Source organism: Rousettus aegyptiacus, unplaced genomic scaffold (assembly GCF_014176215.1).
Source record: "Rousettus aegyptiacus isolate mRouAeg1 unplaced genomic scaffold, mRouAeg1.p scaffold_m13_p_1, whole genome shotgun sequence".
NCBI classification, from domain to species: Eukaryota; Metazoa; Chordata; class Mammalia; order Chiroptera; family Pteropodidae; genus Rousettus; species Rousettus aegyptiacus.
Genome location: NW_023416284.1, coordinates 109,434,024 through 109,457,168, shown reverse-complemented (window position 1 = coordinate 109,457,168; position 23,145 = coordinate 109,434,024). Strand labels below are relative to the sequence as shown.

The window sequence follows — 23,145 nt, the reverse complement described above, 5'->3', positions numbered from 1 at the left end:
GGTGGCGCCTTCTAATGCCACTGATGGTCAGAGCCTGTCAGTGTTTGTATAAAACCCCATTTTTAAAATTTATTTTTTATTTTTTATTTTTTTAGAACTTTGCAACAGTACTGTGGATTGTTACTTTGTTAGCTAAGGCTTGGCATCAAAATTCTGAAACAGAAGTTTAGAATTTTGTTTTGAGTTTGGTCTGAACACCAAAAGACTTTCATTTTTATTCTCATAAATGTGAGAAAAAGTAAACTCTTCCATGTATTACGGCTACATATTTGGACTTGGGAATTTTATCTCTGTCCATCTACCATGTATAAATGTTATGATTGGCTATATTTGGCAAATAATACCAAATCCAAATTAATGAACCATTCATTCATAGCACTTTTAAAACAACTTCTAAAGAAAGCTTTTATGTATTTGAATGATAGTTATTTTTAGTTGGTAAGCCAAAATTAGTTTTTAGAACTGATTTTATCAAAAGGAATAAAAATTTATTTTTTGGTTATCTGTTAACGGCAAAGTCTTTTTAAATCCCTTTCCTCATTTTTGTAAAGCTCTTTTACCGCCTAAGAAAAATTTCTAGGACAGGGCCAGTTTGACTAGTTTTAATTTCATCTTTCCTCTACTTCCTTGTTTCCTAGTTGAAAGAATGCAAGTGACAGTGAAATTGTCTACAATTGGTCAATAACAGGAAGAGAAAAAGCAAAAGTCGTGAACTAATTTTTGTACCTTGGATTCATACTATGATTGTTTATTTCCATGTAGTATTTTTCAAGGTATTTATGTAATTTAAAAAAGTGAAACTGTATCTTTTCAGTTTAAGAAAACTGTTTAAGCATATATTTCTAGATTCCTATTATAGTTCATCTGGCACCTTTGGCTAGGTTCTAAGTCACATTGGCATAAGAAATTGTCCTTTAGGAGATAAGCATTTTGACCTTTTGATATTAAATTGTAGAATGCATTTTGTTAAGCTGCATTATCAATGTAATAGCAGTTTGCATGGACCAGTCACAATCATGACCTACATTTCTTAGACTTGGATGCTTTATTAGTAAAGTAATAAGATGTATAAATACTTATTAATATTTGTTTAATAAATGCTATTGTTTAGCTACAGGTAGATGCTTAGTAGATATTTTTAAATAAATGAATGAACATTCATTCATCTGGGCATCTGTGTGCCAAACTCTGTGCTAGGCATGAGGGTATAGTGATACATGAGAAGAAAGTCCTATCCTCTGGGAATTGGTCATCAAGCAGTACACTCTAATTGTACCTGACAATTATTATGTATTATGTGCCAGGCCCGGTGCTAAGTCTTTTTACCTTTATTAGCTCCTTTAATCCTCATAAAATCATATGTGATAGGAACTGTTATTATCCCCCTTTTACCTATCAGGAAACTGAGGCAGAGTATGGTTATACCACTATGAAAAAGTGAATCAAGGATACGGAGTCATTCTGGTTCCTGAACATAGACTCTTAATCACTGTTTCATCTTGTCTCTCCAATTATAACAAGACAGATTAGAAAGATTATTCTTTCCCAAAATGTGCTGGTTGAAGACTAGTCCTAGGATGTGTTTTGCAAAGAAGCAGTCAGCTTTAAATGACTTTGTGGTAAAATTTTGGAAAGTACTGCATACTATAATTCCCCTTCATCATCATAACCATTAAAATATATTTGTTTATTCTAAATATATATTGATATGTTAAATGTTTGGGCAATCTCTCTATAAAGGTATGAAAATTGTTCAGTGCACCTATCAATGAAACTGTTCTTAATAATAAATGTAACCAATGCTGTCATAATGATTGCTTTACACTTATGAAAGAATGTTCACATACTTTATCATTTAAGAATTATAACAATCCTTTGAAGTAAATATTAATATTCCATTTTTTTAGATAAACTGAGACAAAGGTATTAAGTAATTACCTTTCTCATGTGTAACAAAGTAGGCAGTACCAGAACCACTACTCATATTAATTCTTTTAATGCAAAAATCAATGCTATAAATTGTGTCAATGGCTCTGTTTTGGTACATTACATCTTTGCAGGTATATTTTTATGTTTTGGACAATTCTTACTCTTAGCCGTTGGTCATATGTTGCTTACTTGAGTCAAAGCTGAGCAAACCTTTTTCTTCTCTTTTCACTCACCAGGGTCTGAAGCAGACTACTTCCTTAATACTAGTGGAAAACCTTGGGATAGTTGTGCATTTTTACAATTTCTTCCTTGTGCAGTAGAAGAGCAGTTCCTTAATCAAACCTTTTTTTTTTTTTTTTTTTTGCCACAGCACTGGGATAAAATAGGAACAGATTTGAGAAGGGCTGATAAAACAAGGGGGCTATCTAAGAAGGAGAGAGATGCTTTATGTCCTTCAAGATATTAGGAGATCGTGCATAAAGATAACAGCATAAAATCCCTGGCTTGGTCTGTATGTAGACCTAACAACCTTCCTTTGGGGAACAATCTTTTCATAGTAGTTCTTAAGTGTTTTTCTCTCCACCAAATGTTTAAAACAGGAATACAAATATTGAGTTGTTTATCAGTGTGCGTCAAGCAATGGAAAAGCTTATAGGAATCTAAATTCTACTGGGCCACATGCCCATGACAATAAATTATGAAACACATTGACTATTATGAAGCATTTTCTCATTCATTCTCTTTTTAATGGGTTCAACAACCCATGGTGAGGTATTCTTCCCCCCCGCCCCCATTTCATAAGTGAAGAAACTTAGATTCAGAAGAGTGACTCCTTCCTGTTACTCTCTAGTAGTATTACTCCGAAGTGACTTTCCAAGGTCATTCAGATAGTAAGTGGCAAAAGCCAGATAATAAATCCAGCTTCCTGGCCAACAGTTTTCGAATACAGATTAAGTGATAAGAAGCAGTGAGTGCCTATTAGAAGATTTAAGCATCCAGATGACATCTGGATACTTGCAAAGAAAATAGTATACATATTATAGGGAAATGAGTTTTAAGCTCATGCCCTGTAGTTATTAATTTTATTCTTCTAAATAATCCTTATTCCAGTGCAAATGGATGATTCATTATTTTAGTTTGGTAGAGGAATCATGCCAGCACATTCTTAGGCTTATAACTGTAGAATGTGCACCCATTTGAGCATCAGTAGATTTAGAACAGAAAAAGCTCAGAATAATTGAACTGCTTCAGAGTTCCATGGAAATAACTTTTGCCATCTAGCGAGTGCTTGAAAGCTTGATCAGTTGTGAATGTTAGCATTTAAACCACTTTGTTTAAGAGACATTATCAGATTGTCTTTGCTTAATGGTAGTAGATGAGTTTTTCTTATGGATTTAAGAAGCACGTTAGAAATTGTAGACATTTTGGCTTAATTTTATTCCTTAAAAATGATTGAAAGTTTCTATTCAATTGATAAGCATCATATCTAGAGAATTTTCTGTAAAAAATGTCTTAAAAGACACTTAGAAGATAGGATTAAGTAATATTGCATATTGGACTAGAGCCTCCTGTTAAGAGAAATGTTTCTGATGTCAGCATATAAAATAATTTAGAGTAAGAAGTTAATGCTTTGGACCCCAAAATAATTATTTATTCTAGGTATGGACTGACATCAAGATTTAATTTCAGTAGCTATTTAGGTTATTTTCTTGTATTTTCACTATAAGGCTATATATCATTAAAATTCAGAATTGTTGTTATTTAAAAAGTCGTGAGTATTTTGAAAAGATTTCTATCTGCACCTGAAAACACTGGTCCAGTGTTGGGCTGATAGGCTACAATATTTGCATTCCTTTCAACAGAAGCAGCTTAAAAATAAAATGCAGTTATCACCGGCAAGAATATTATACTGCAATTTGATGTTATCACTGCCTTCCTAATGAACATGCAGTTATAAAAAATACAACACTTTTAGAAGGAAGAAGGAAGAACTAGAGATTAGGAGGGAAGAGGGTAGGATTACCCTGCAGGAAGAGCTGGGTGATGATAGGTGAGAGATAAAGAAAACAGTTACACACTTGAAAGAGAGTTTTAGATAAGAAAACTAGAAGGGATAAGGCTTTTAAAAATGGAGACACCTAGATAAAGGGTTTATTGTAAAATGGAGGGATAGGAGATATCAAGAGACTGCAAGGTTTAAGAAGAGAAAATCGATAGCTTTTAAATATAGAAAGTAACTGAGAAATGAAGATGGACGGGAGGCCCAGTGAGAGAGGGAACTTCAGAAATACACATACACATTGAGGAACGAGTGAGTGTGCGCGTGCACACGCATATCTAAAAACCAGGAAGGTAGGAAAATTTCAGAACCGAACATGTCTGGTATAGGCATAAAGGGCACCTGTTATGTGAGTTTAGATGGCTATTTTTTAAATGAAATTTTAAAGATTTATGTAACGAAGCAAGCCTTGCAATTCACATTGTATTATAATCCAAGAAAGAACTGCAAAAGAGAGCAAAGAGTTCTGCTTGATAAACAGATGACATTTCGAGTAATAAATTCTTATTCATTCTGTGATACAACCACATTCTGTTTATTAAAAACTGCATTTTAAAGTCAGCTTTCAAATATTAATATCTGAGAGAACTGATGTAGAACAACTGACTTCTATATCTGAGAAGAGCAGGAATTGTCTGTTTTATTTATTGCTATAGTAGGTGCTGAATAAGCAGTGGTTAGTGTACAAATGAGTGCAAAAGGTTTTCTGGATTCCAGCACTGTGTATTTGTTTAAACAGTTCATTACATACTGAAAATCTTGGCATAATCAAGGAAAAATCAAAGATCTTATTCTAATTTGGAAACTCTATTATAATACTGAAACATACTCTTATGATGTGTGTGTATGTGGTTTAAATGTTGTCAAGACTATTTGTTAAGGGTTCTCAACTTTGGCTACATATTAGTCAGTATTTAAAAAATACTGATTTCTGGGCTGCTTCTCAAGAATTATAATTTGATCTGTCTTGAGTGAGGCCCAGCCATTAGTATTTCTTAAAAGTTTTTCCTGTTCCTCATCCATGATTGCAATGTGCAACCTGGTTTGAGAACCTTTGTGTTAGTGAGATATTACATGCTTATAGTTTAAATATTTATAATTATTGCCCATTGTCTTTATTAGTTATATGTCCTCGGTGTCATATATCTTAGGAAGTAGAGTTCATATCATCTCATGTAGTAGGATATTAATGAGTCTTGGGTGACAAAGATGCATTTTTTTCTGTTGCTAATGGACAAGTTTTGTGATCTAGTTGAAACTCATGTATTAGGTGTTAAATTTATCCTAGAGATTTTGATGATGAAATATTGTCTGTTCCCTAGAAAAAAAGATGCTAGAAATAGTATAGCCATTTTATTAAAGCATTACAGATAATAGTATGCAATCAGGGCAATTTGAATTAGGTAAAGTAATGTTTAAATTTTCTTCGAATTATCTCATTATGAACATATCATAATTAGTATTATTTAAAGATTTTATTTTCCACTGAGGATTAACTTGCTGTTCATAGAATTTGGGATAAATTAGCAGTTATAACTTGCACTGAACTGTAACACTCCTACAGATTTTGAATTGGTCAACACGTTGGTAAGATACTTGTAGAGTCTTCTATCTGCAAAAGTGCGAAGTATGAAAAATCTGGGTTTAAAGAGTTTTACTTTGGTACTCTCCAGCTTGCTTTATCAAGTGCCTTTTCCCACACTCCAGGCATTTTCAGACCTCACCTCGCCCCAGTATCTACTGTGTATCTCAACTCTGTATACAGTAGTTCCTTCTTATCTGTGGTTTCACTTTTAGCATTTTCAGTTACCCACGGTCAACTGAGGTTGGAAAATATTAAATGGAAAATTCCATAAATAAACAATTCATAAGTTTTAAATTATGCACTTTTCTGATTAGCATGATAAAAATCTCATGTTTTTCCATTCCATCCTGCTGGGAACATGAATCATTCTTTTGTCCAGAGTATCCACACTGTATGTGCTACCTGCCTGTTAGTGACTTAGTAGCTATCTCTGTTATCAGATTGACTGATGTGGTATCACAGTGCTTGTGTTCAAATAACCCTTATTTTAATAATTCCCCCAAAGCACGAGTAGTGATACTGGCAATTGAAATATGCCAAAGAGAAGCTGGAAGTATTTCTTTAAGTGAAGAGTTGAGTATAGATATTTTGAGAGATCACATTCATATAACTTTTATTACAGTATATTATAGTTGTTCTATTTTATTATGTTATTATCTTACTGTGCCAAATTTATAAATTAAACTCAATCATATGTATGTAAAGGAAAAATATAGTAAATATGGGCTTTGGTGTTATTTGTGGTTTCAGGCACCCACTGGGAGTCTTGAAACCTATATCTGCAGAAAAGGGGTGACTACTGTATATCTGTTTGAGCCTTAGCAGGTGTGGTATTAATTGCTAATTTTTGTTAATTTTCAGGGCTAATATTTGTTAATTTTCAGGGCTTCTTATATTGTAACATGGGCCATAAAAACAACAGCTAAATGACAAAACAAAACAAATAAGCCATTACAACTTAAAGAAATGAGGTATTAATTGACAGGAACAGAAGTTGCTCTTTTGGGTCGAAGGCCACTTTAATTCAATAGGCAATCACCTATTCAACTCTCCCTCTAATGACAGAATACGGTATTTTGCAAGTGCTCATATGATACATGATACTTTTCCTTCTGGGTCATTATGATTGTCTAGTATTGACCAAAGTTAGCACTTAGACTCATAACTGTGAGTTGAGGTATGCAATAGGTAAGCTTATGTGTGAAGGTAGGTAGAGAGAGCCAGCCTGTTAAGAGATACAGCAATTTGTTAACTGGTGTGCTTAATGAATCCTTATAGCTATGCTTCTAGAGAGTATTGCTCTTAAAAAATATGTATACAAGATTGTTCATCTTCATTAGAAAAAAAGATTGTTCAATAAATATTAAATTGCTAATATGTACTATTTGACACGTGTGAACAAAATAAACTCAGCCTTCACTTTTATGCAGCCTGCATTCTTGCTAATCTCTCAAGAAAAAAAGTAAAAATACCTCAATTATAACCAAATTTAAATAATTGCCCTTAAATCAATTGAAATGATAATATCATATGATTGTAAACTCTGTAACATCAGGAACCTTGTTTGACTTTTGTTGTTGTTGTATGTAAAGCATATAGAACATAGTAGTCACATAGTTGGCATCCAGTAAATATTTGTTAAATGAATAAATGCAATTGTTGGATTGTTTTGATGAGTTTTAAAATTATAAAGTGCTCTGTAAATGAAGATTTTTTTCATGGTTAACTGTATAATGGTTTAATGGTCAATCTACCTATTTAAAATATTTTATCACTTTGGATGATGGATAAAACATTTGCTCTAATAATTTGACTGACCAAATATTCTGGGGTCAGTTAATTGGAGTCTATTTATCAAATACAATTCTTAGGTTGCTATTTTATTAACAGTGTTTGTATTTTAATGATTAAATGTTGATTTATTTCCCCTTAAGTATTATCAAAATATCTACTCTGTTGAAATAATATAAAACAATCTTATGAACATTGCAGCAATACAAAACATATTAAAAATTCTGTTTACCTAAAATATTCAATAATGTTATCATCCATTAAAAATAATACCGAGTATTTTAGATGCTCTTAGTGACTATATTTTGTTTTTCATTTCCAAGTTTTCCTTAACAACTATTAATCACATAGACAAAAAGTATAGACTGCTCATGATTACAATCCTTTTCAGGTTACGGCAGGCAAATCTAAGTCAGATGGTGGTGTTGTAGCACCACTCTGCTTTTCTTTGGACCACTATTATGCACATCATATTCTCTGTTTATATATGCTCTGTTTTTGGCTCAAAAAAAAAAAAAAGAGTGAACTGAAGGCAGTTTAATATCACAAATGCTGCTCTGTTCTGGACTTGTAAGTGTACTTACTAAAAAGGTTCTGACAGGGGACGTCTTCTCTGAATTTTCCTTTTGCTGCCAGGCTCCTCGATATCCTGAGTGGTCTCCTTCCCAATTTTTCCCTTAATACCTCCAACAAAATCTAAGATTGCTTTTGCTTAAAATTTTATGATATATTCAAATGATTTTGGATTGTCTCCCAAACTTGAAAGGTAATATAGAAATGCAGATACCATTTATATTGAATATCTGTCTTTAGCTATCTTTCGATCAGAAGTTTTTGTTTCATGGTGAAACCAACATGACAAAAGCAACAACAGCAACAAAACCAACCCAAAACTCAGAAGTGAAATAGGAAGACACTTTCAGGACAAAACAGATTTATAAATGCTGCAACTTACTGTTGAGCAAGTTTCAAAAGAAACTTTTATAGCCTTTAAAGTCTGGGAAAAATGAAATCTGTCTATTGGTCATAGCTGGTTTACATATACATGGACTAGTGTGTCAGATTTTAGTGAGGAAAAGACAAAACGAACAAAAAATGACAGTGGAGAAATACTTATGTGAATTCAATCGTCTCTGTTCCCCACCAGAAGGTCACTTATGTTAATGTATACCCCAAGTAAATTGTTTTGAGAGGTGAGTTTTTATAAAGCCTCCTCTTCTTAAAATGTTTTTCTATTTAGATACAATTTTTGTGATGCCCTGGATATTTCTCCTGTCCCCACTTCTTCTTTCTCAGAATGTATTTATTCAATATATTCAATGACTTATATAGCTTTTAAATACATGCTCTGAAATTTGGAAGGTTTATACCATGCAGTTGCAAAATACTTTTCTTTTAAATTGCTCTCATAGACTCAGATATAGATCTACCTGAGCATCCAAATGAGGTGGTAAAACACATTTACTTTTAACTGAAAATGAATCTGACTCTTTGGTGGTTAGCATTTCCTCTTTATTCCTGGCATGTTTTTGCCTTCTTTGTTTTCTTTCTCTAGTTGCACATGTCGATCCTCTTGAAAAATGAATGTTTGCCAAATCTAGTCTGAATTGGAAGGGAAGGTAGGGGGCGGGTGGATACTAAAAATTCTGACCAAAAATATTTGCAACTAATTTCTAATATAGAGGTACACTATGTGCCTGGTTAAGGAATTAAATTACAATTACACTGATTGATATTATAAACTATGCTTTAGAAAAATATGTTTTTGAAACTCACAACACCTGGGCTAATTTTTATTTTTCTTCCTGTATCTTAAGGAAAAAAATCAGCACATGTGGAAGATAATAAGAGTTGTTTCTTCCTCTAGTGTGTCCAGTTTTTACTTGTAGCTCTAGATGTAAAGCAAATTTATAACCTTGATAATTTATTTTAAAATGTAGAGGAAAAGTGTCATATATTTTATCTGAGATATGTTTTATACATGCAGAGGAGAAGTTTTGTCTCAAAGTGCTTGATTTGAATTCACACCAATGACCAAAAAATTATTTATTTGGTTTGGGTATGAAATAAACAATTTCAATAATTTTAATGGTTCAAACCATTTCTTACAGAAATGATATTTTTTCACTTACTTCCAAACGTCACTACTGCTATTCAAGTGATATCGGTTTTATAGGCATAATCCATGTATGTCAATATTTGAGTCTGCTCCTGTGGCATCCTACATGACTATCAAAAAAGAACTTTCAGTAAGGCAAATACTAAACAACATCATTGAATTTTAGTGTAGTGAGTTTGTGTGAGAAAAAAAAAATAATGCATACAATAAAATTCTGCAAGCTCTTTCAGTATCTTCTCTTCATTAATAAACTGAAAACTTGTGAGAAATATGGCTTTGCTTTAGACACTCAGAAGAAATATTTTAAAAGAAATTAAACAAGAAACCGGGCACTTCTAGGCAGAGTAAAGGAAAACATTAAAAATTTCATAATAGTTCTAGAATTCGCTTGATAAACCTACACTGGTATCAGAATACTATTCCAGACAATGAAAGTACTGTGAACCAACCCTAAGGTTAAGTGAGAGCTGATTAGGAAATTTGCAACTGCACAAAATCATTATAGACTTCTAAATTTTAAAGACATTAAACATTAAGGATAAACGTATTTTGCTCATTTCCTTGGATTCAGTATGATGTTTTAGAAAGGTGTGCACTTTCCCCATTATACCATCAAAATTTAAAAAGACAAATTTTAATTTGCATGTCATTTTGAAGAATATTTGATGTGTTTATTTGCATGGGTTAAAACAAATCAAAGTACTAAGTACAATAAATGAGAAGTATCTAATTTGTAAGTCTGTTTGCATTTCAACTAAAGTGACTTAAAAGTTAAGAATCATGACACTATGTTTTAGGGTTTTTGTATTTCAACTGTACTGAGTTCTTAAGAGAAATATGAATATACTTATCTGCATAAAACTTTGATTTAAAGACCATTAAGGCTGGGCTATCTAAATACCATTATTGAGTTTTTATAACTACTGCTTCGAGAGCTAGAATGTATTTACTGTTGATTAATTCTCTACTGTATTTTATTCTAAAAAGAGCTGGCTGTCATTAAAAAACAACAGATTAACCTCAATTTACAACTTTTCCTTTTTATTTTTTAAGAAGTAAACTTTAATAACTTATAAAAACCAGAAATAACCTCAAATATAGAACTGAGACATATCATGTTAATTTAACCACAACCTGAGACTTAATATAGAAGTGTATTAAATGTGTACTATTAAAAGAAAGATCTAAAAGAGTACTATATAAAATTGGTGGCAAAATTTTCAGAGTGCTGCTTGAAAACTGGCTTTTTTCCCTCCTAGAATTTATATGCCCCATTCATCACTGTACTGTGTTAGATGCATGGCTATAAAATTGCGAAAATGAAGGCTTTTCTGGTAGCAAAAGGGTTAAGTTCTTTTTGCTTTACCAGTTTCAAATTACAATGAGAAGCCTCTTCTTTCCCAGCAGGGTTGTGCTTACATTACTCTTTAGATCTCCCTTGAAGAGGGCTGGTATATTTGTGCCTGCTGGAGGTGGAATTAACAGTAAGAAGGAGAAAGGGATTGAATGGACTTACAGGAAGGTTTTCAAGTAAATACAGGGAAACACATTTACTTGAATAGTACAACCTTGAGTCTTATTTTACACTAAGACGACACAAAAGATGTTAAAGTTATCACCAAGCTGCCGGACAAATATATATTCCAACACCAAGGTACAGATCAGCATAGATCTGTGATTCAGAAATCAGGATTTGTCTTGGAAAGAGCTCAAGGGTTGAGAAGAACTCAAGAGCAAGTGAAGATAACTTGGGACTTACAGTTTATCAGAAGATCAGCTTTCGTTAATTCAAATACCAAAGGCCTGATTATTATAAACTCATATAGGAATGCCTAGGTCTTCTGATCAAATAATATTAGCCGTCTTCTGCTACATCAATGCAGCAAAAACTCTTAACAACTGTGGATAATTGGAAATCCGAGTTTCAGCCTTCTTAGAAATAACTACTCTTGACATATTCCAAAATATTTAAAATAGGGCAGGAAAATCAGTGAGGATGTTGCGTTCAGAAATGTCACTGTCATGAAGAATAGGTAAATTTGTTTTTTCCGCTACTGGGAAATTGTACCTCCTAGAAACTTAGATTTTTTTTTTTTTTTAAGAGGACAAGAAGGACTAAAAATATCAACTTTGCTTTTGGACAAAAATGCATCTGACTGAATTTTTACTTAGGGGTATTGTGGGTTTCCTCTGGAGCTGCTGGGTTCTACTGGGTTATGCAAAAGGAGGTTTAGGAGACAATCATGTTCACTCCAGTTTTATTTATAGAAGACTACGGAACCACGAAAGACGGGAAATACAGAGGGAAATTCTCTCTATCTTGGGTTTGCCTCACAGACCCAGACCATTTTCACCTGGAAAACAAGCTTCTTCTGCACCTCTCTTTATGCTGGACCTATACAATGCTATGGCCAATGAAGAAAATCCTGAAGAGTCGGAATACTCAGTGAGGGCATCCCTGGCAGGAGAGGCCAGAGGAGCAAGAAAGGGATACCCAGCCTCTCCCAATGGGTATCCTCGTCGCATACAGTTATCTCGAACGACTCCCCTGACCACCCAGAGTCCTCCTCTAGCCAGCCTACATGATACCAACTTTCTGAATGATGCTGACATGGTCATGAGCTTTGTCAATTTAGGTATGTTGTTCGTTTATTTGTTAATCTATGTTATTACAAAGTGGAAGTTTTTCTAGTGGTAAAGTAGCTGCTTGGTAGGTGGTCATGTTTATATAAAGTCATTTTCTATAACTCTCCTCTCCAGCTTCTGTTTCCTTTCTTTCATTGATGCAATGTAAGATTTTGCCTTAGGCAACTAAGTCATATATATATGTTATATATATTATATATATATAATATATATATATAATTTTTAACATAAAAGCTAAAATGAAACATTTGTAGTTGGGGTAGATTTAGGTCTTTTCAGATCTTGTTAAAATTTTAACTTTGCTTAATGTATGTAAACAGGCAATAGTCTAAAAAAGGAGAAATAATGAAGATAGCTATGCTATGGGTAAAATAGTGACAATAATATTTTTAAAAAGCATTTCTAGATGGAAAAAAAAAGGTGACATTCTGTACCATTTTTGATTAGTAATTTACAAAACATATAAATATAGACTTATATGCTACTTAAAACTTTAATTCAGGAGAGGCAACTACTGTGAAAATATAAATGTGAAATTAAGATCAAATAATGTTATAAAAGATCATTATCAAATAGCTCAAGGGAAAGATTCTGAAATTCCCTGAAACATATTTTAGAAAACAAGTTTCAATCTAACATTTCTTAACTGTAATGATTAAAATATATCATACCTATTTGATTTTTTTCAGAAACAAGATAAATGTAAATCAAGCCATGATGTTCTTTACCTATTCAGATTTTTTTTTTTTTATTTTAGATTGAAATTCTTTAATTGGTAACAGTATTATAGAATGATTTTTTTTAAACTATATTTTACTCAGTTTTGGTACTTGTATGGTAGTTTTGAAAGACTGACAATGTCAAATGGTATGATAATGTCATAGTTCATCTTGTAACAATATTAAAGAGTTTACCAGTTTAAAATAATTTTACATCTGCTGTAATTTTCTTTAAGTGTTTTAGTAGAGACTGAGGGTGAAAATTTACTATCTTCAGACATTCAAAATAATAAAAACATAAAATATATTTTTCAAGACAAAATTTTATCAACAGGTTTAATCAACTCGAAAGAATTGAGAACATTTTAATGTAATAACTTTTAAAACTTTTTTAAAAAATGCAATCTGCTATGACTTAAAATTGAAGTATTTGATTATACACTTAATTAAAAACTTCCTCGTATAAAATCTCAAAAATATTCTTTGAGAAGTCAGTTAGCAGCAAATCCTAATAACGCATGATGTATTTATAATACATGTTGCTTAATGTGCTCTGCTCATTTGCTCTCAGCAGTTCTAGCATGAAGGATAAGGTGCTTAATAAATCATATGTTTCATGTTACTAGAGACAAAGCTCTCATTATTGAATTTTTGGAAGTCATCATTGGTTGCCCTAATCAGGTGTTGTGGACACATTTTTTTCAACGTATAATTAACAAGTTTCATTTGAAATTTTCAAGCCACTAAAAGAAAGCTTAATTCTAAATTAATTTGATTGCTTTTTCACAGTATAAGTGGCATGCAAATGTGGCTCATGGTACATTTTTACTTCGTAGCTATTTCTAAAGCATTATTCAATAACTTAAATTAATTTTAATATTTTAATAAAAAAACTTCAATCTCATATGAATTACATGTTCACAAAATAAATCACTGAAAAAATCAATTCAGGTTATCTAAAATCTGACATGAAAGAATGTATTATATTATGTACTTTAAAAAACAATAGCTCAGTCATGAACTTGTTCTCATAATATATTTTATTATATTTGCATATTTTGATCATTCATAAGAGAAGTATATTTGTCTTTTCAGAAATTATGATTTTGAATCTGTGTATTAATACTTTTTATAAATCTACATAGAATAAGAAAACCAAAAACAATAATATACAGTTTTATTCAGTGACTTTTAGAACCGTTTTATCATTAAGAATGCTTATATTTTTAAATCAATGAAATTTGGGTTATATTGTTTGGATTATAATAATAAATAAGTTTATTAACTATGCCATGAAATGCAATTATTCATTTTACCCTAGAGAAATAACACTGGATATGCATTTCAGAAAATTTTTATTTATTTTTATTCTGCTTGAACTGTTAAGTAGTGACTTACCCTCAATCATAAATATTTTTAAATTTAATAATTCCAAACTAAGTGTCTCAGATGAAATTACTGATAAATTGATTCTGATACTTGAGAGTGAGTTTCTCCTAGTAGTCTCAATATTATTTTATAGTCCTTAGACTATGATTTCTAATATATCTAAAACTTGCAACCTATAACTACTTAGTAAAAAGCTTAAACTTCTGTATTTCTGCTATAATGAAATAGGTCAAAGCATGCTTAGAGACGGTAGCAGTGTAATATTATTATTAAGTGCACTAAAAATTTCAGAGTGTCTTAATGAAACATTCATAACAAATATTCTCTGCAACTATTTCATGTTCTTATAAGATTCAAGAATTTTATTTTTTAGTATTTTAAAAGATAGATAGATAGATAGATAGATAGATAGATAGATAGATAGATGATAGATAGATAGGTAAATGTAGTGGGGACTAAGGGCAAATGATCAAATTAGCAATAGGCAAGGGATTTGTATTGAGGAAATCACCTGGATATTTAAATATGTGAAAAGAATCTGTTGACATTTCCCATAATAAGATGAATCATATAAAATGGCTCTAGTAGCATCCTTTTAAATAATGCTTGCATGTGTCAATTTCAAGTTAATGGACTTTCTGTATATGTCATTTAGAAATATATTTTTTCCAACATGTTTTGCTCAAGAAAAATTAAACCGAATTCAAACTCTGAATCATATTTAACAAAACATCTATTTTTAAAATTTCAGATGAGCTTAGTTTTGAGTTCATAAACAAAAAGTAGATTAGAATTTACTAAAAGAAAAAAAATAAAATGTAAATCAATTATATTAAGGTCAAGATAACCAACTATAAAACTAAAACATTATTTTGACCTTTAAATTATTTTAGTGATTTGTTCACTTTAAAGAAACAAGTATCAATTATTAATTGTGTGAAGAGAAACTTCCCACTGTATTCAATTTATTATTCTTAAGCCAACATTTGTCAGTCTAGCTTTTACAGGTTGATATCTCTGTTTTGTCCCAAAACCTGTTGAATATCAGTGGAATTTTTTCTTAGTCAATATCACATTATTTGTTGGTAACATCAATGTCTTTCTAGTAAATTTGTTCTTTTTTAACCATTTTTTTTTCAGAAATGTGTTAGTTTATATATCAAATACCTACATAAATGAAAGGAATGGTTAGGAAATTTGCAATATTTATGTGAATCTCCTGTTTACATAAAGATAAACATGTTCTGCATTTCTAAGATCTTTTATTTCGAAACCAATATTCGACTGCTTGGTGATAGTATAATTAAAATGATATGCATTGTAGATATTTTAGAGAAAATTATAATAAAAAGAGTAAACAGGAAATTTACATTTATATTATCCTTAGACTACATGTGTTTCTCTGATATAGAAGAACGTAAGGTTTATTAATGGATTTTGACTCACTGATCAGTTGGTTTGGATTAAAATACTTCTTAGATATATTTCAAAAATATTTATTCTCAAGCATAAAAGTATATAAAGGTAATGCTAAATTTTTTTCATTTTGTAATGACATATTTAGCATGTTGAGATATGAAATAGAAAAATATACTTTCAAAACTTTAGATTAAACCCTTTTCCTCTTATTTCCTCAAATCATTAAACTCTCTTGGTACTGAAAGAAAAAAATGCTTATGTATTCAGTTGAAAGATTTGAAAGACATCATTGATATTTATTGTTGTTTTTGGCCAACACAAGTGGTCAGTGGAGAGGAATTTATATACAGATCTACCTAAAGATGCCTATCTATGTAGCCTCTCCAAAAGGGTTATTAACACTTGTGTAACATAAACACATCCATAAACACATGCAAGATTTTTTTTTTTTTCTTTTGAGAGAGGAGAAATGGGATGGGAGGAAAGATAATCTAAAACCATGATAGTATATATTCATGGATTATGTCTGGAATCACAAATGCTAATATTGGGTGAAAAAAATTATTCTTTAAAGCTTTTAACTTTTGAAGAGAAAGAAATTGTTGTGGTGGAGACCTTTTTCTCTCTTTTTTAACAACCCTTTGTATTCATAAATGTGACCAAAAGGATTCTTATTTTCCTTTCAAGTTATTTTATTGTCTAATGATGGGCATGACTGCAGAGAGTTATCATCAGAGTTTAATTAAAAGTTTTTTGAACATTTTAATGGTCACTCACAAATAACTATTTTTAAAAGTTTAATAAGCAACAGCTGTAAATACGAAGGTATAATAACATTCTCTAGAAAGGCTTAGGACTGCCTCACCCATCACCTCCCAGTTCCTTCCCTTTCATTCTTCCATTTTTAAAAATCATCACCTCCCTTTCTCCTCCCTCTCCCTTCCCTTTTTCTTCCCCTTTCCTCTCTAGTTCCTTGGTCTCTCTAGCCCCAGGCTCTCTTGGCACCCTTCTTACTGCCCCCGCCCTTCCTGGGGTCTGCCTTTGGTCCTAGTTTCTTCATAGCTGGAGGCTTAGATTAGCTGAAAATCAATTAGTTACAGCTTGATCATTTAGGTACAGTCTCCTGTTTTCTCTTTAGTTGAGAAGGAAAAGGTTATGATGTGCCAATTACAGCCTCCACCCATCAGAAGAAAAGCTCCCCAGGGCATCAGAACTGCTCTGGCTGTCGCCATCCCTTATAATTGTTACTCCATCATCCCATTCTTCTTTGCCGCCTCACCTCTCCCTGAGGATCCCACTGACTGAATTTAATTGTTTTTGCCTTTACTATTTTATAACACAATTAAAATTTAAAAGGGAGATTTTAAGGGAAAGTAAAAAAAGAAAAAGAAAAATGCAACCTTGAACAAAAATAACTAATCAAAACTGCAATTCTCTTTCAGTTTATAAAATACTTTTTCTTATATTATTTATATTTGGTACTCATGTCTGTGAAGACATTTCCTTTTTAAAGTTGAGAAGAGATGATGAGAGAGTATCAAGAGTAACAGCTGGAGGCATAGAACAATGAGGATGAGATGAGAAAGAAATAAAATATATTTTTAAAAGTTTTTAAAAGAAAGAAAAGGAATGAAATGAGTCAGTGGAGGCTGGTCTTGGGTGTGCAGGTGGAGGATGTGTTGGGGAACCCTCAGTCTACCTCATACTGACACAGCAGCTAATTCAATCACATCAGCTCCAGGGGAAAACCCTTTTATCCTTCCACACTAAAATACAGAAGTTGGGAAAAGGGAGGGGGCCTCTCAGTATGTGTGTACAAGGAGCATACAGACAGGCTACTCACATTTACAGTCATAAATAATGTAGTGGCTCAGCTTGAAAAAACCACAGGTTAAAGGAAGAGGCTTCCCTGACGCACAGAGAGGGGCTGAGATCAGAGGAGCCACTGGAAGGGTTGGCTTGAAACAATGAATCCCTTGTTCTAAGCAATGTTTATGAGTGCTTCTTTGCACCTTAAGTTCATATTTTATTGGCTCGGCTGTGGGGTTTCCCCATTTGCTCATCTCTTAAAATAATACGCTTGGCTAAGATATCCTTTAAAACACACCAGTCAGCCCTGACAACTGGCTCATTTATATTGGGGAGAAAGGGATCTGTTGTGATTTTGATGTCAGATTGGGATGTTTAAATTCCAGTTACGGACCTTAATGTTATGACCGTAAGATGAAAATAATGGTGGGAGTATTCACCTGACTTTTTTGGAGACGTTCACATAACCAAGTAGTAACTCCTGATTTGTATGTCTTGTCTAAATGGTTTTGGTAAATCATAATCCAAAAAGGTAAAAACATAATCTATTAAAGTGTAGAATGCCTAAAATGAGGGCGGTGGGGGAGGGGAGGAAGTCATTTACGGATTACTAGGAAGAATCTTTAGTGGTTTGGGGAGAAAAGAAAACAAACCTCTATAACCAAAGAAAATACACATCCTCTACTTGGAAGTCAGTGAATTACCTAAATATTACATAAAACTTAGAAACCAAGACCTGACATAATGTTAAAGTGTGGTATAGAAATTAAACTAGGAAATGTGCTATTTTATAATTTCTAAGGTGATGAAGATCTCTGACTTTATAGTGACATGTCCTTTCGTTTTTATTTTCATTAACAATGGAGTATTAGTGCTTGCATTGGAAGAAACAACTGTGTATTTTTTTAAAAAGAATGAGTCTAATTAGATTATCTCTTAGATATTGTGTTTATTTACCTTCTTTCTGGAAGTAAATAACTTTTTACCTTTTATTCTAGTTTAACAGCTTTTCTGGAGTGGTTAGAAATAAAAAAAAAATAGTTTTAAATGTCAGGATTAACAGACATACATCTCATTTAGATTTTATTCAAGACTATGAGACATGTCAAAAACAAAAGACTTATTAAGATTTTCAAATCCCTTCAGCTCGTATGCTGTTGTGATATGAGAAATTCAATATTTATTGTGCACAGATTTTCTGTTCCTATTATAACTTTGATTTGCCTTCCTATATAGGAGACAGAATATTTTCAGAATCTTAAGTTCATACCATAACACAGCTTGAATGGCTTTAAGGTTTAATTATAAAATAAACCTAATTGTTTTCTTTACTGTGCTTGCATCTCAGAAGCAGAGTAGTATAGAAGAAGCCAGAATATCTGAATTGGAATCCCACATTCTATGCTTTCTAGCAGTGTGACCTCTGGCAAGTTACTTAAATCTTCTCTATGACTCTGGTTTCTTCTCTATCCAATAATGATAACATCTTCCTCACTGGTGCTGAAAGGATTAAATAAATTAATATGCATATAGTTTTAAGAACTGTATTTGGAACAGAGCGAGACCTCAATAAATGGCCATTATTGTTATTAGAGTAGCATTTGTGTCCAGCATCTGTACCATATTTGCAGGAGTGGCTAAATAATTTGTGGAGCTTGATGCAAAATGAAAATGTGGGGACCCTGTTCAAAAATTATCAAGAATTTCAAGATGATGGCAGCAAAGTATTAGACCAAGTATGGGGTTCTTCTGGATGCAGGGCTTTCTGCAACTACACAGGTCACATGCCAGTGAAGCCAGCCTTACATATTTGATTACATGTTATGATAGCAGGAACCATGACCTGTTCATCCATTTCGATCCCTAGTAGGGTATCAGGGTCCCAGGAGGAGAGAGACAGCATGTGTAAAATGAATCATTTGAGGAGTGTTGCACTAATATTGTAATGTTTAAAATGTTGTGGGCAGGGCTTTTTGGCTAAATGGGGATAATGCAACACCTGAAACAGCAGGGGAGCTTTGCTCGACTATGCCTGGGAAGGAGGCAAAAACAATTCCTAGAGAACTCAGAGGTGAGCTTTGTGAGAAAGGTACACTGACAGGAACTGTGGCCTTTCTGAGAGTGATGCCATGGAGCCAACCTGTAGATAACAGGGAGGAAGATAGAAATAAACACCTAAACCATACTTTTCTGTCTTGTTTCTCATTATCTGATCCTCACTGAAAGCTAAAGGGCCACAATGCCCATTGGTGCAGCTCATGTAAGTCAGCTGTTTGGTGTAGAGGGCAGAATAGAGAAACGTGGAGAGTGAATCCTGAGGCACAAATTGAAGATATTTAGCACAAATAGATAAATAAATATTGGGAATTTAGTCAACAGGAGTTCTAGAATCACTTCATTTTCAGAGCAAGTTACTCATGTATATGTTTACCTTTGTTCTAGTAAATTTATAAAATTAAAGCGAATCATAAGTTAATGTGAGAGTTAATTACTTCACAATTTGGTGAAATAAAGTGGCAAAAACAGTCATGGCATGCTGGAAAAATTCTTAAATTCTATATGGATCAGTAATTCCATATTAATATATTAAAAACATTTTAGAGCAAACTGAACTTTAAAACAAAACCAAAATCCCAGGGAGAAGTAGAGCTCTCAGATTACAGTACAAACAGTAGACTGCAACTGCTGATCAAAAAACTCAGTATAGAAAGCACTAGAGTATATGCAAATATATAGAGCAAATGTGACGAGCAATATATTTTTTTAAAACTTTAACTGGTTTATTTTCAATCCTATGTCATTCTTCCTGAAATGACCCATGACCATGTGTTAAAGCTTTTGGAATTCTAAGTGGAATCACATGATATTCTCCACAGTTAGTATTGCAGGCAGAAATAATGTAAGGATGAGGTAAATTGAGATTATTGTTTTTGTTTTTGCTACCTTTCCTCTCCTCTGGCAGAGTTTCTGTGACTCACAAAGGCAGAATTTAGTGAAGGAGCAGGTATGTCTACTGTTTAGTTCTCATAAATAACCAACCACTAAGCCTAGAGGCCACAGCCATACCCTGGCCCTTTAATCACAAACAGGCGTTAAGGAGAACATCTTTCCAGTAGAGTTTGTGTTCCTTTCAAAGCCACTGAGGATGGTAAATTTAACTTCATTTTGCTTCTATAATTATCAGAAGCAGAGGAAAAGAGAGTTCAACTTGAAAATTGTATAGACTCTTCCGCAAATAACCTTGATACAGGCACTGAAAACGTTAGATCAGGGAAAAAGTGAAGGCTACCAATTTAATAAGCTTTATGGTTAATATTTTGTATGTGTTTTCTTTGCTCAAAGTGAGGAGAGATTTTTTTGTCAAATTATAGTTGACATACAACATTATCTTAGTTTCAGGTGTACAATGTAGTGATTCAATATTTTAATACATTTCAAAGTGATCACCACAATAAGTTTAGTTACCATTTGTCACCATGCAACACTATTACAGTATTACTGACTATATTCCATGTTTTGATATTACATCTCCATGACTAAATTTTATAACTGAAAGTTTGTACCTCTTAATCCTCTTTATCTCTTTCACTGTCTCTTTCACCTGTGCTCCACTATCCTTCCCTCTGGCAACTATCAGTTTGCTCTGTATCAATTATCTATGAATCTGTTTCCGTTTTTTTTTAGATTCCATGTCTAAGTGAAGTCATCATGATGTATTTATCTTTCTCTGACTGGCTTATTTCACTTTAGCACAATGCCCTCTAGGTCCTTCTGTGTTGTTATAAGTGGCAAGATTTTATTCTTTTTTTATGGTTGACTAATATTCCATTATATATATATTGCATTTCATACTGTTTTCCATAGAGACTGCACCAACTTACATTCCAACCAACAGTGCACTAGGGTTCCCTTTCTCCACATTCTTGCCAACACTTGTTTATTATCTTTTTGATAATAGCCATTCTGATAGGTGTGAGATGATATCTCCTTGTGGTTTTGATTTGCATTTTCTTGACGATTAGTGATATCAAGCTTCTTTTCATGTGCCTGTTGGTTGTTTGTATATCTTCTTTAAAAAAAAAAAAAATGTCTGTTCAGGTCTTCCGTCCATGTTTTAATCAGATTTTTTTTTTTGATGTTGAATTCTTTATATATTATTGATATCTACCCCTTATCGGATACATTGTTTGTAAAAATCTTTTCCCATTTAGAAGTTTCCTTTCCAATTTGTTGACAGTTTCCTTCACTGTGCAAAAGCTTTTTAATTTGGCATAGTCCCATTTGTTTATTTTTGCTTTTGTTGCCCTTGGTTTAAGAGACATATCCAAAATAAGATGGCTAAGATAGATGTCTAAGAGTTTATGGCCTATGTTTTCTTTTTGAAATTATATGTTTTTTGGGTCTTTAATCCACTAAGAGGTTTTTGTTTTGTTTTGTTTTGTTTTGTTTTGTTTTGTATATGGTGTAGGAAAGTGGTCTAGGTTTCCCAGCATCATTTATTGAAGAGATTGTCTTTTTACCATTGTATATTTTTGCCTCCTTTATCATAGATTTATTGACCAAATAAGCATGAGTTTATTTTTGAGCTTTCAATTCTGTTCCATTGATCTATGTGTTTTTGTGCCAGTCCCATACTGTTTTGATTACTATAGCTTTGTAATATGTTTTGAAATTAGGTTGTGAGACACATCAAGCTTTGTTCTTTATCAGAATTGCTTTGGCTATTCTGGATATTTAGAGTTCCATACAAATTTTAAAATGATTTGTTCTAGTTCTGTGAAAAAAGTCATTGGAATTTTGGTAGGGATTGCATTGAATCTGTAGGTTGCTTTGAATGGTGTGGACAAACTATCGTACTCAACTGTGAAAATCTGAAAGCTTTTTCTCTAAGATCAGGAAAAAGACAGGGATACCCACTCTCTCCACTTTTATTTAATATAGCATTAGAAGTCCTAGCCAGAGCAATGAGGCAACAAAAAGAAATAAAAGTCATCTAAAATGGAAAGAAAGAAGAAAAACTGTCATTATTTGCAGATGACATGATACTGTATATAGAAAACCCTAAAGATGCCACCAAAAAGAAAAAAAAAAAACTATTAGAACTAATAAATAAATTCAGTAAATTAATAGAGAGAAGTCTGTTGCATTTCTACATATTATTAATTACCAGAAAGAGAAATTAAGAAAACAATTTCATTTATAATTGCATCAGAAATAATAAAATATTTAGAAATAAGTTTAACCACGTAGGTGAGAGATTTGTACACTGAAAACTATATGAGGAGGAATTACTTGGTTCTTTAACTAACTACCCCAGTAAGGTTTAAGTGTAAGGGCTTTGGAGTCATACTGGTTTGAATACCAGCTTTGTATTAACAGCTTCATATTCTCCAGCAAATTATTTCACTTCACTGAAACTGTTTTCTTATCTGTAAAGTGGCAATCATAATACAGAATTCTAGTTAGGACTCAATAAGGTAAGGTTATAGGCCTTTAAGTCTTTATGAAAAAAGTACTAATTTACTGTTTTCCATTGCTACTATAACTACTTCTACCAGAGTAGAATGTGTGGTGTTTTAATGTTCAAGGAGATCTACATCCAGTCCACCAGATGTGGTCAAATAAAACCCTTCTTGAAATTGTGTAACATTTTACATATGATTTTTTCTTAATCCCCTCC

At 32.5% G+C, this 23,145-nt stretch overlaps 1 protein-coding gene across 1 annotated transcript in view; it reads left to right on the top strand.

Moving 5' to 3' along the window:
- The first annotated feature begins 10,889 nt into the window (after positions 1 to 10,889).
- The window catches only part of BMP5 (bone morphogenetic protein 5), a 107,161-nt gene continuing 94,905 nt past the window's right edge, over positions 10,890 to 23,145 (top strand). Inside the window, exon 1 of the mRNA XM_016145692.2 lies at positions 10,890 to 12,119. Within this exon, the coding sequence (XP_016001178.1) occupies positions 11,630 to 12,119 (490 nt within the window). The 5' untranslated portion in view covers positions 10,890 to 11,629. The remainder of the gene's footprint in view (positions 12,120 to 23,145) is intronic.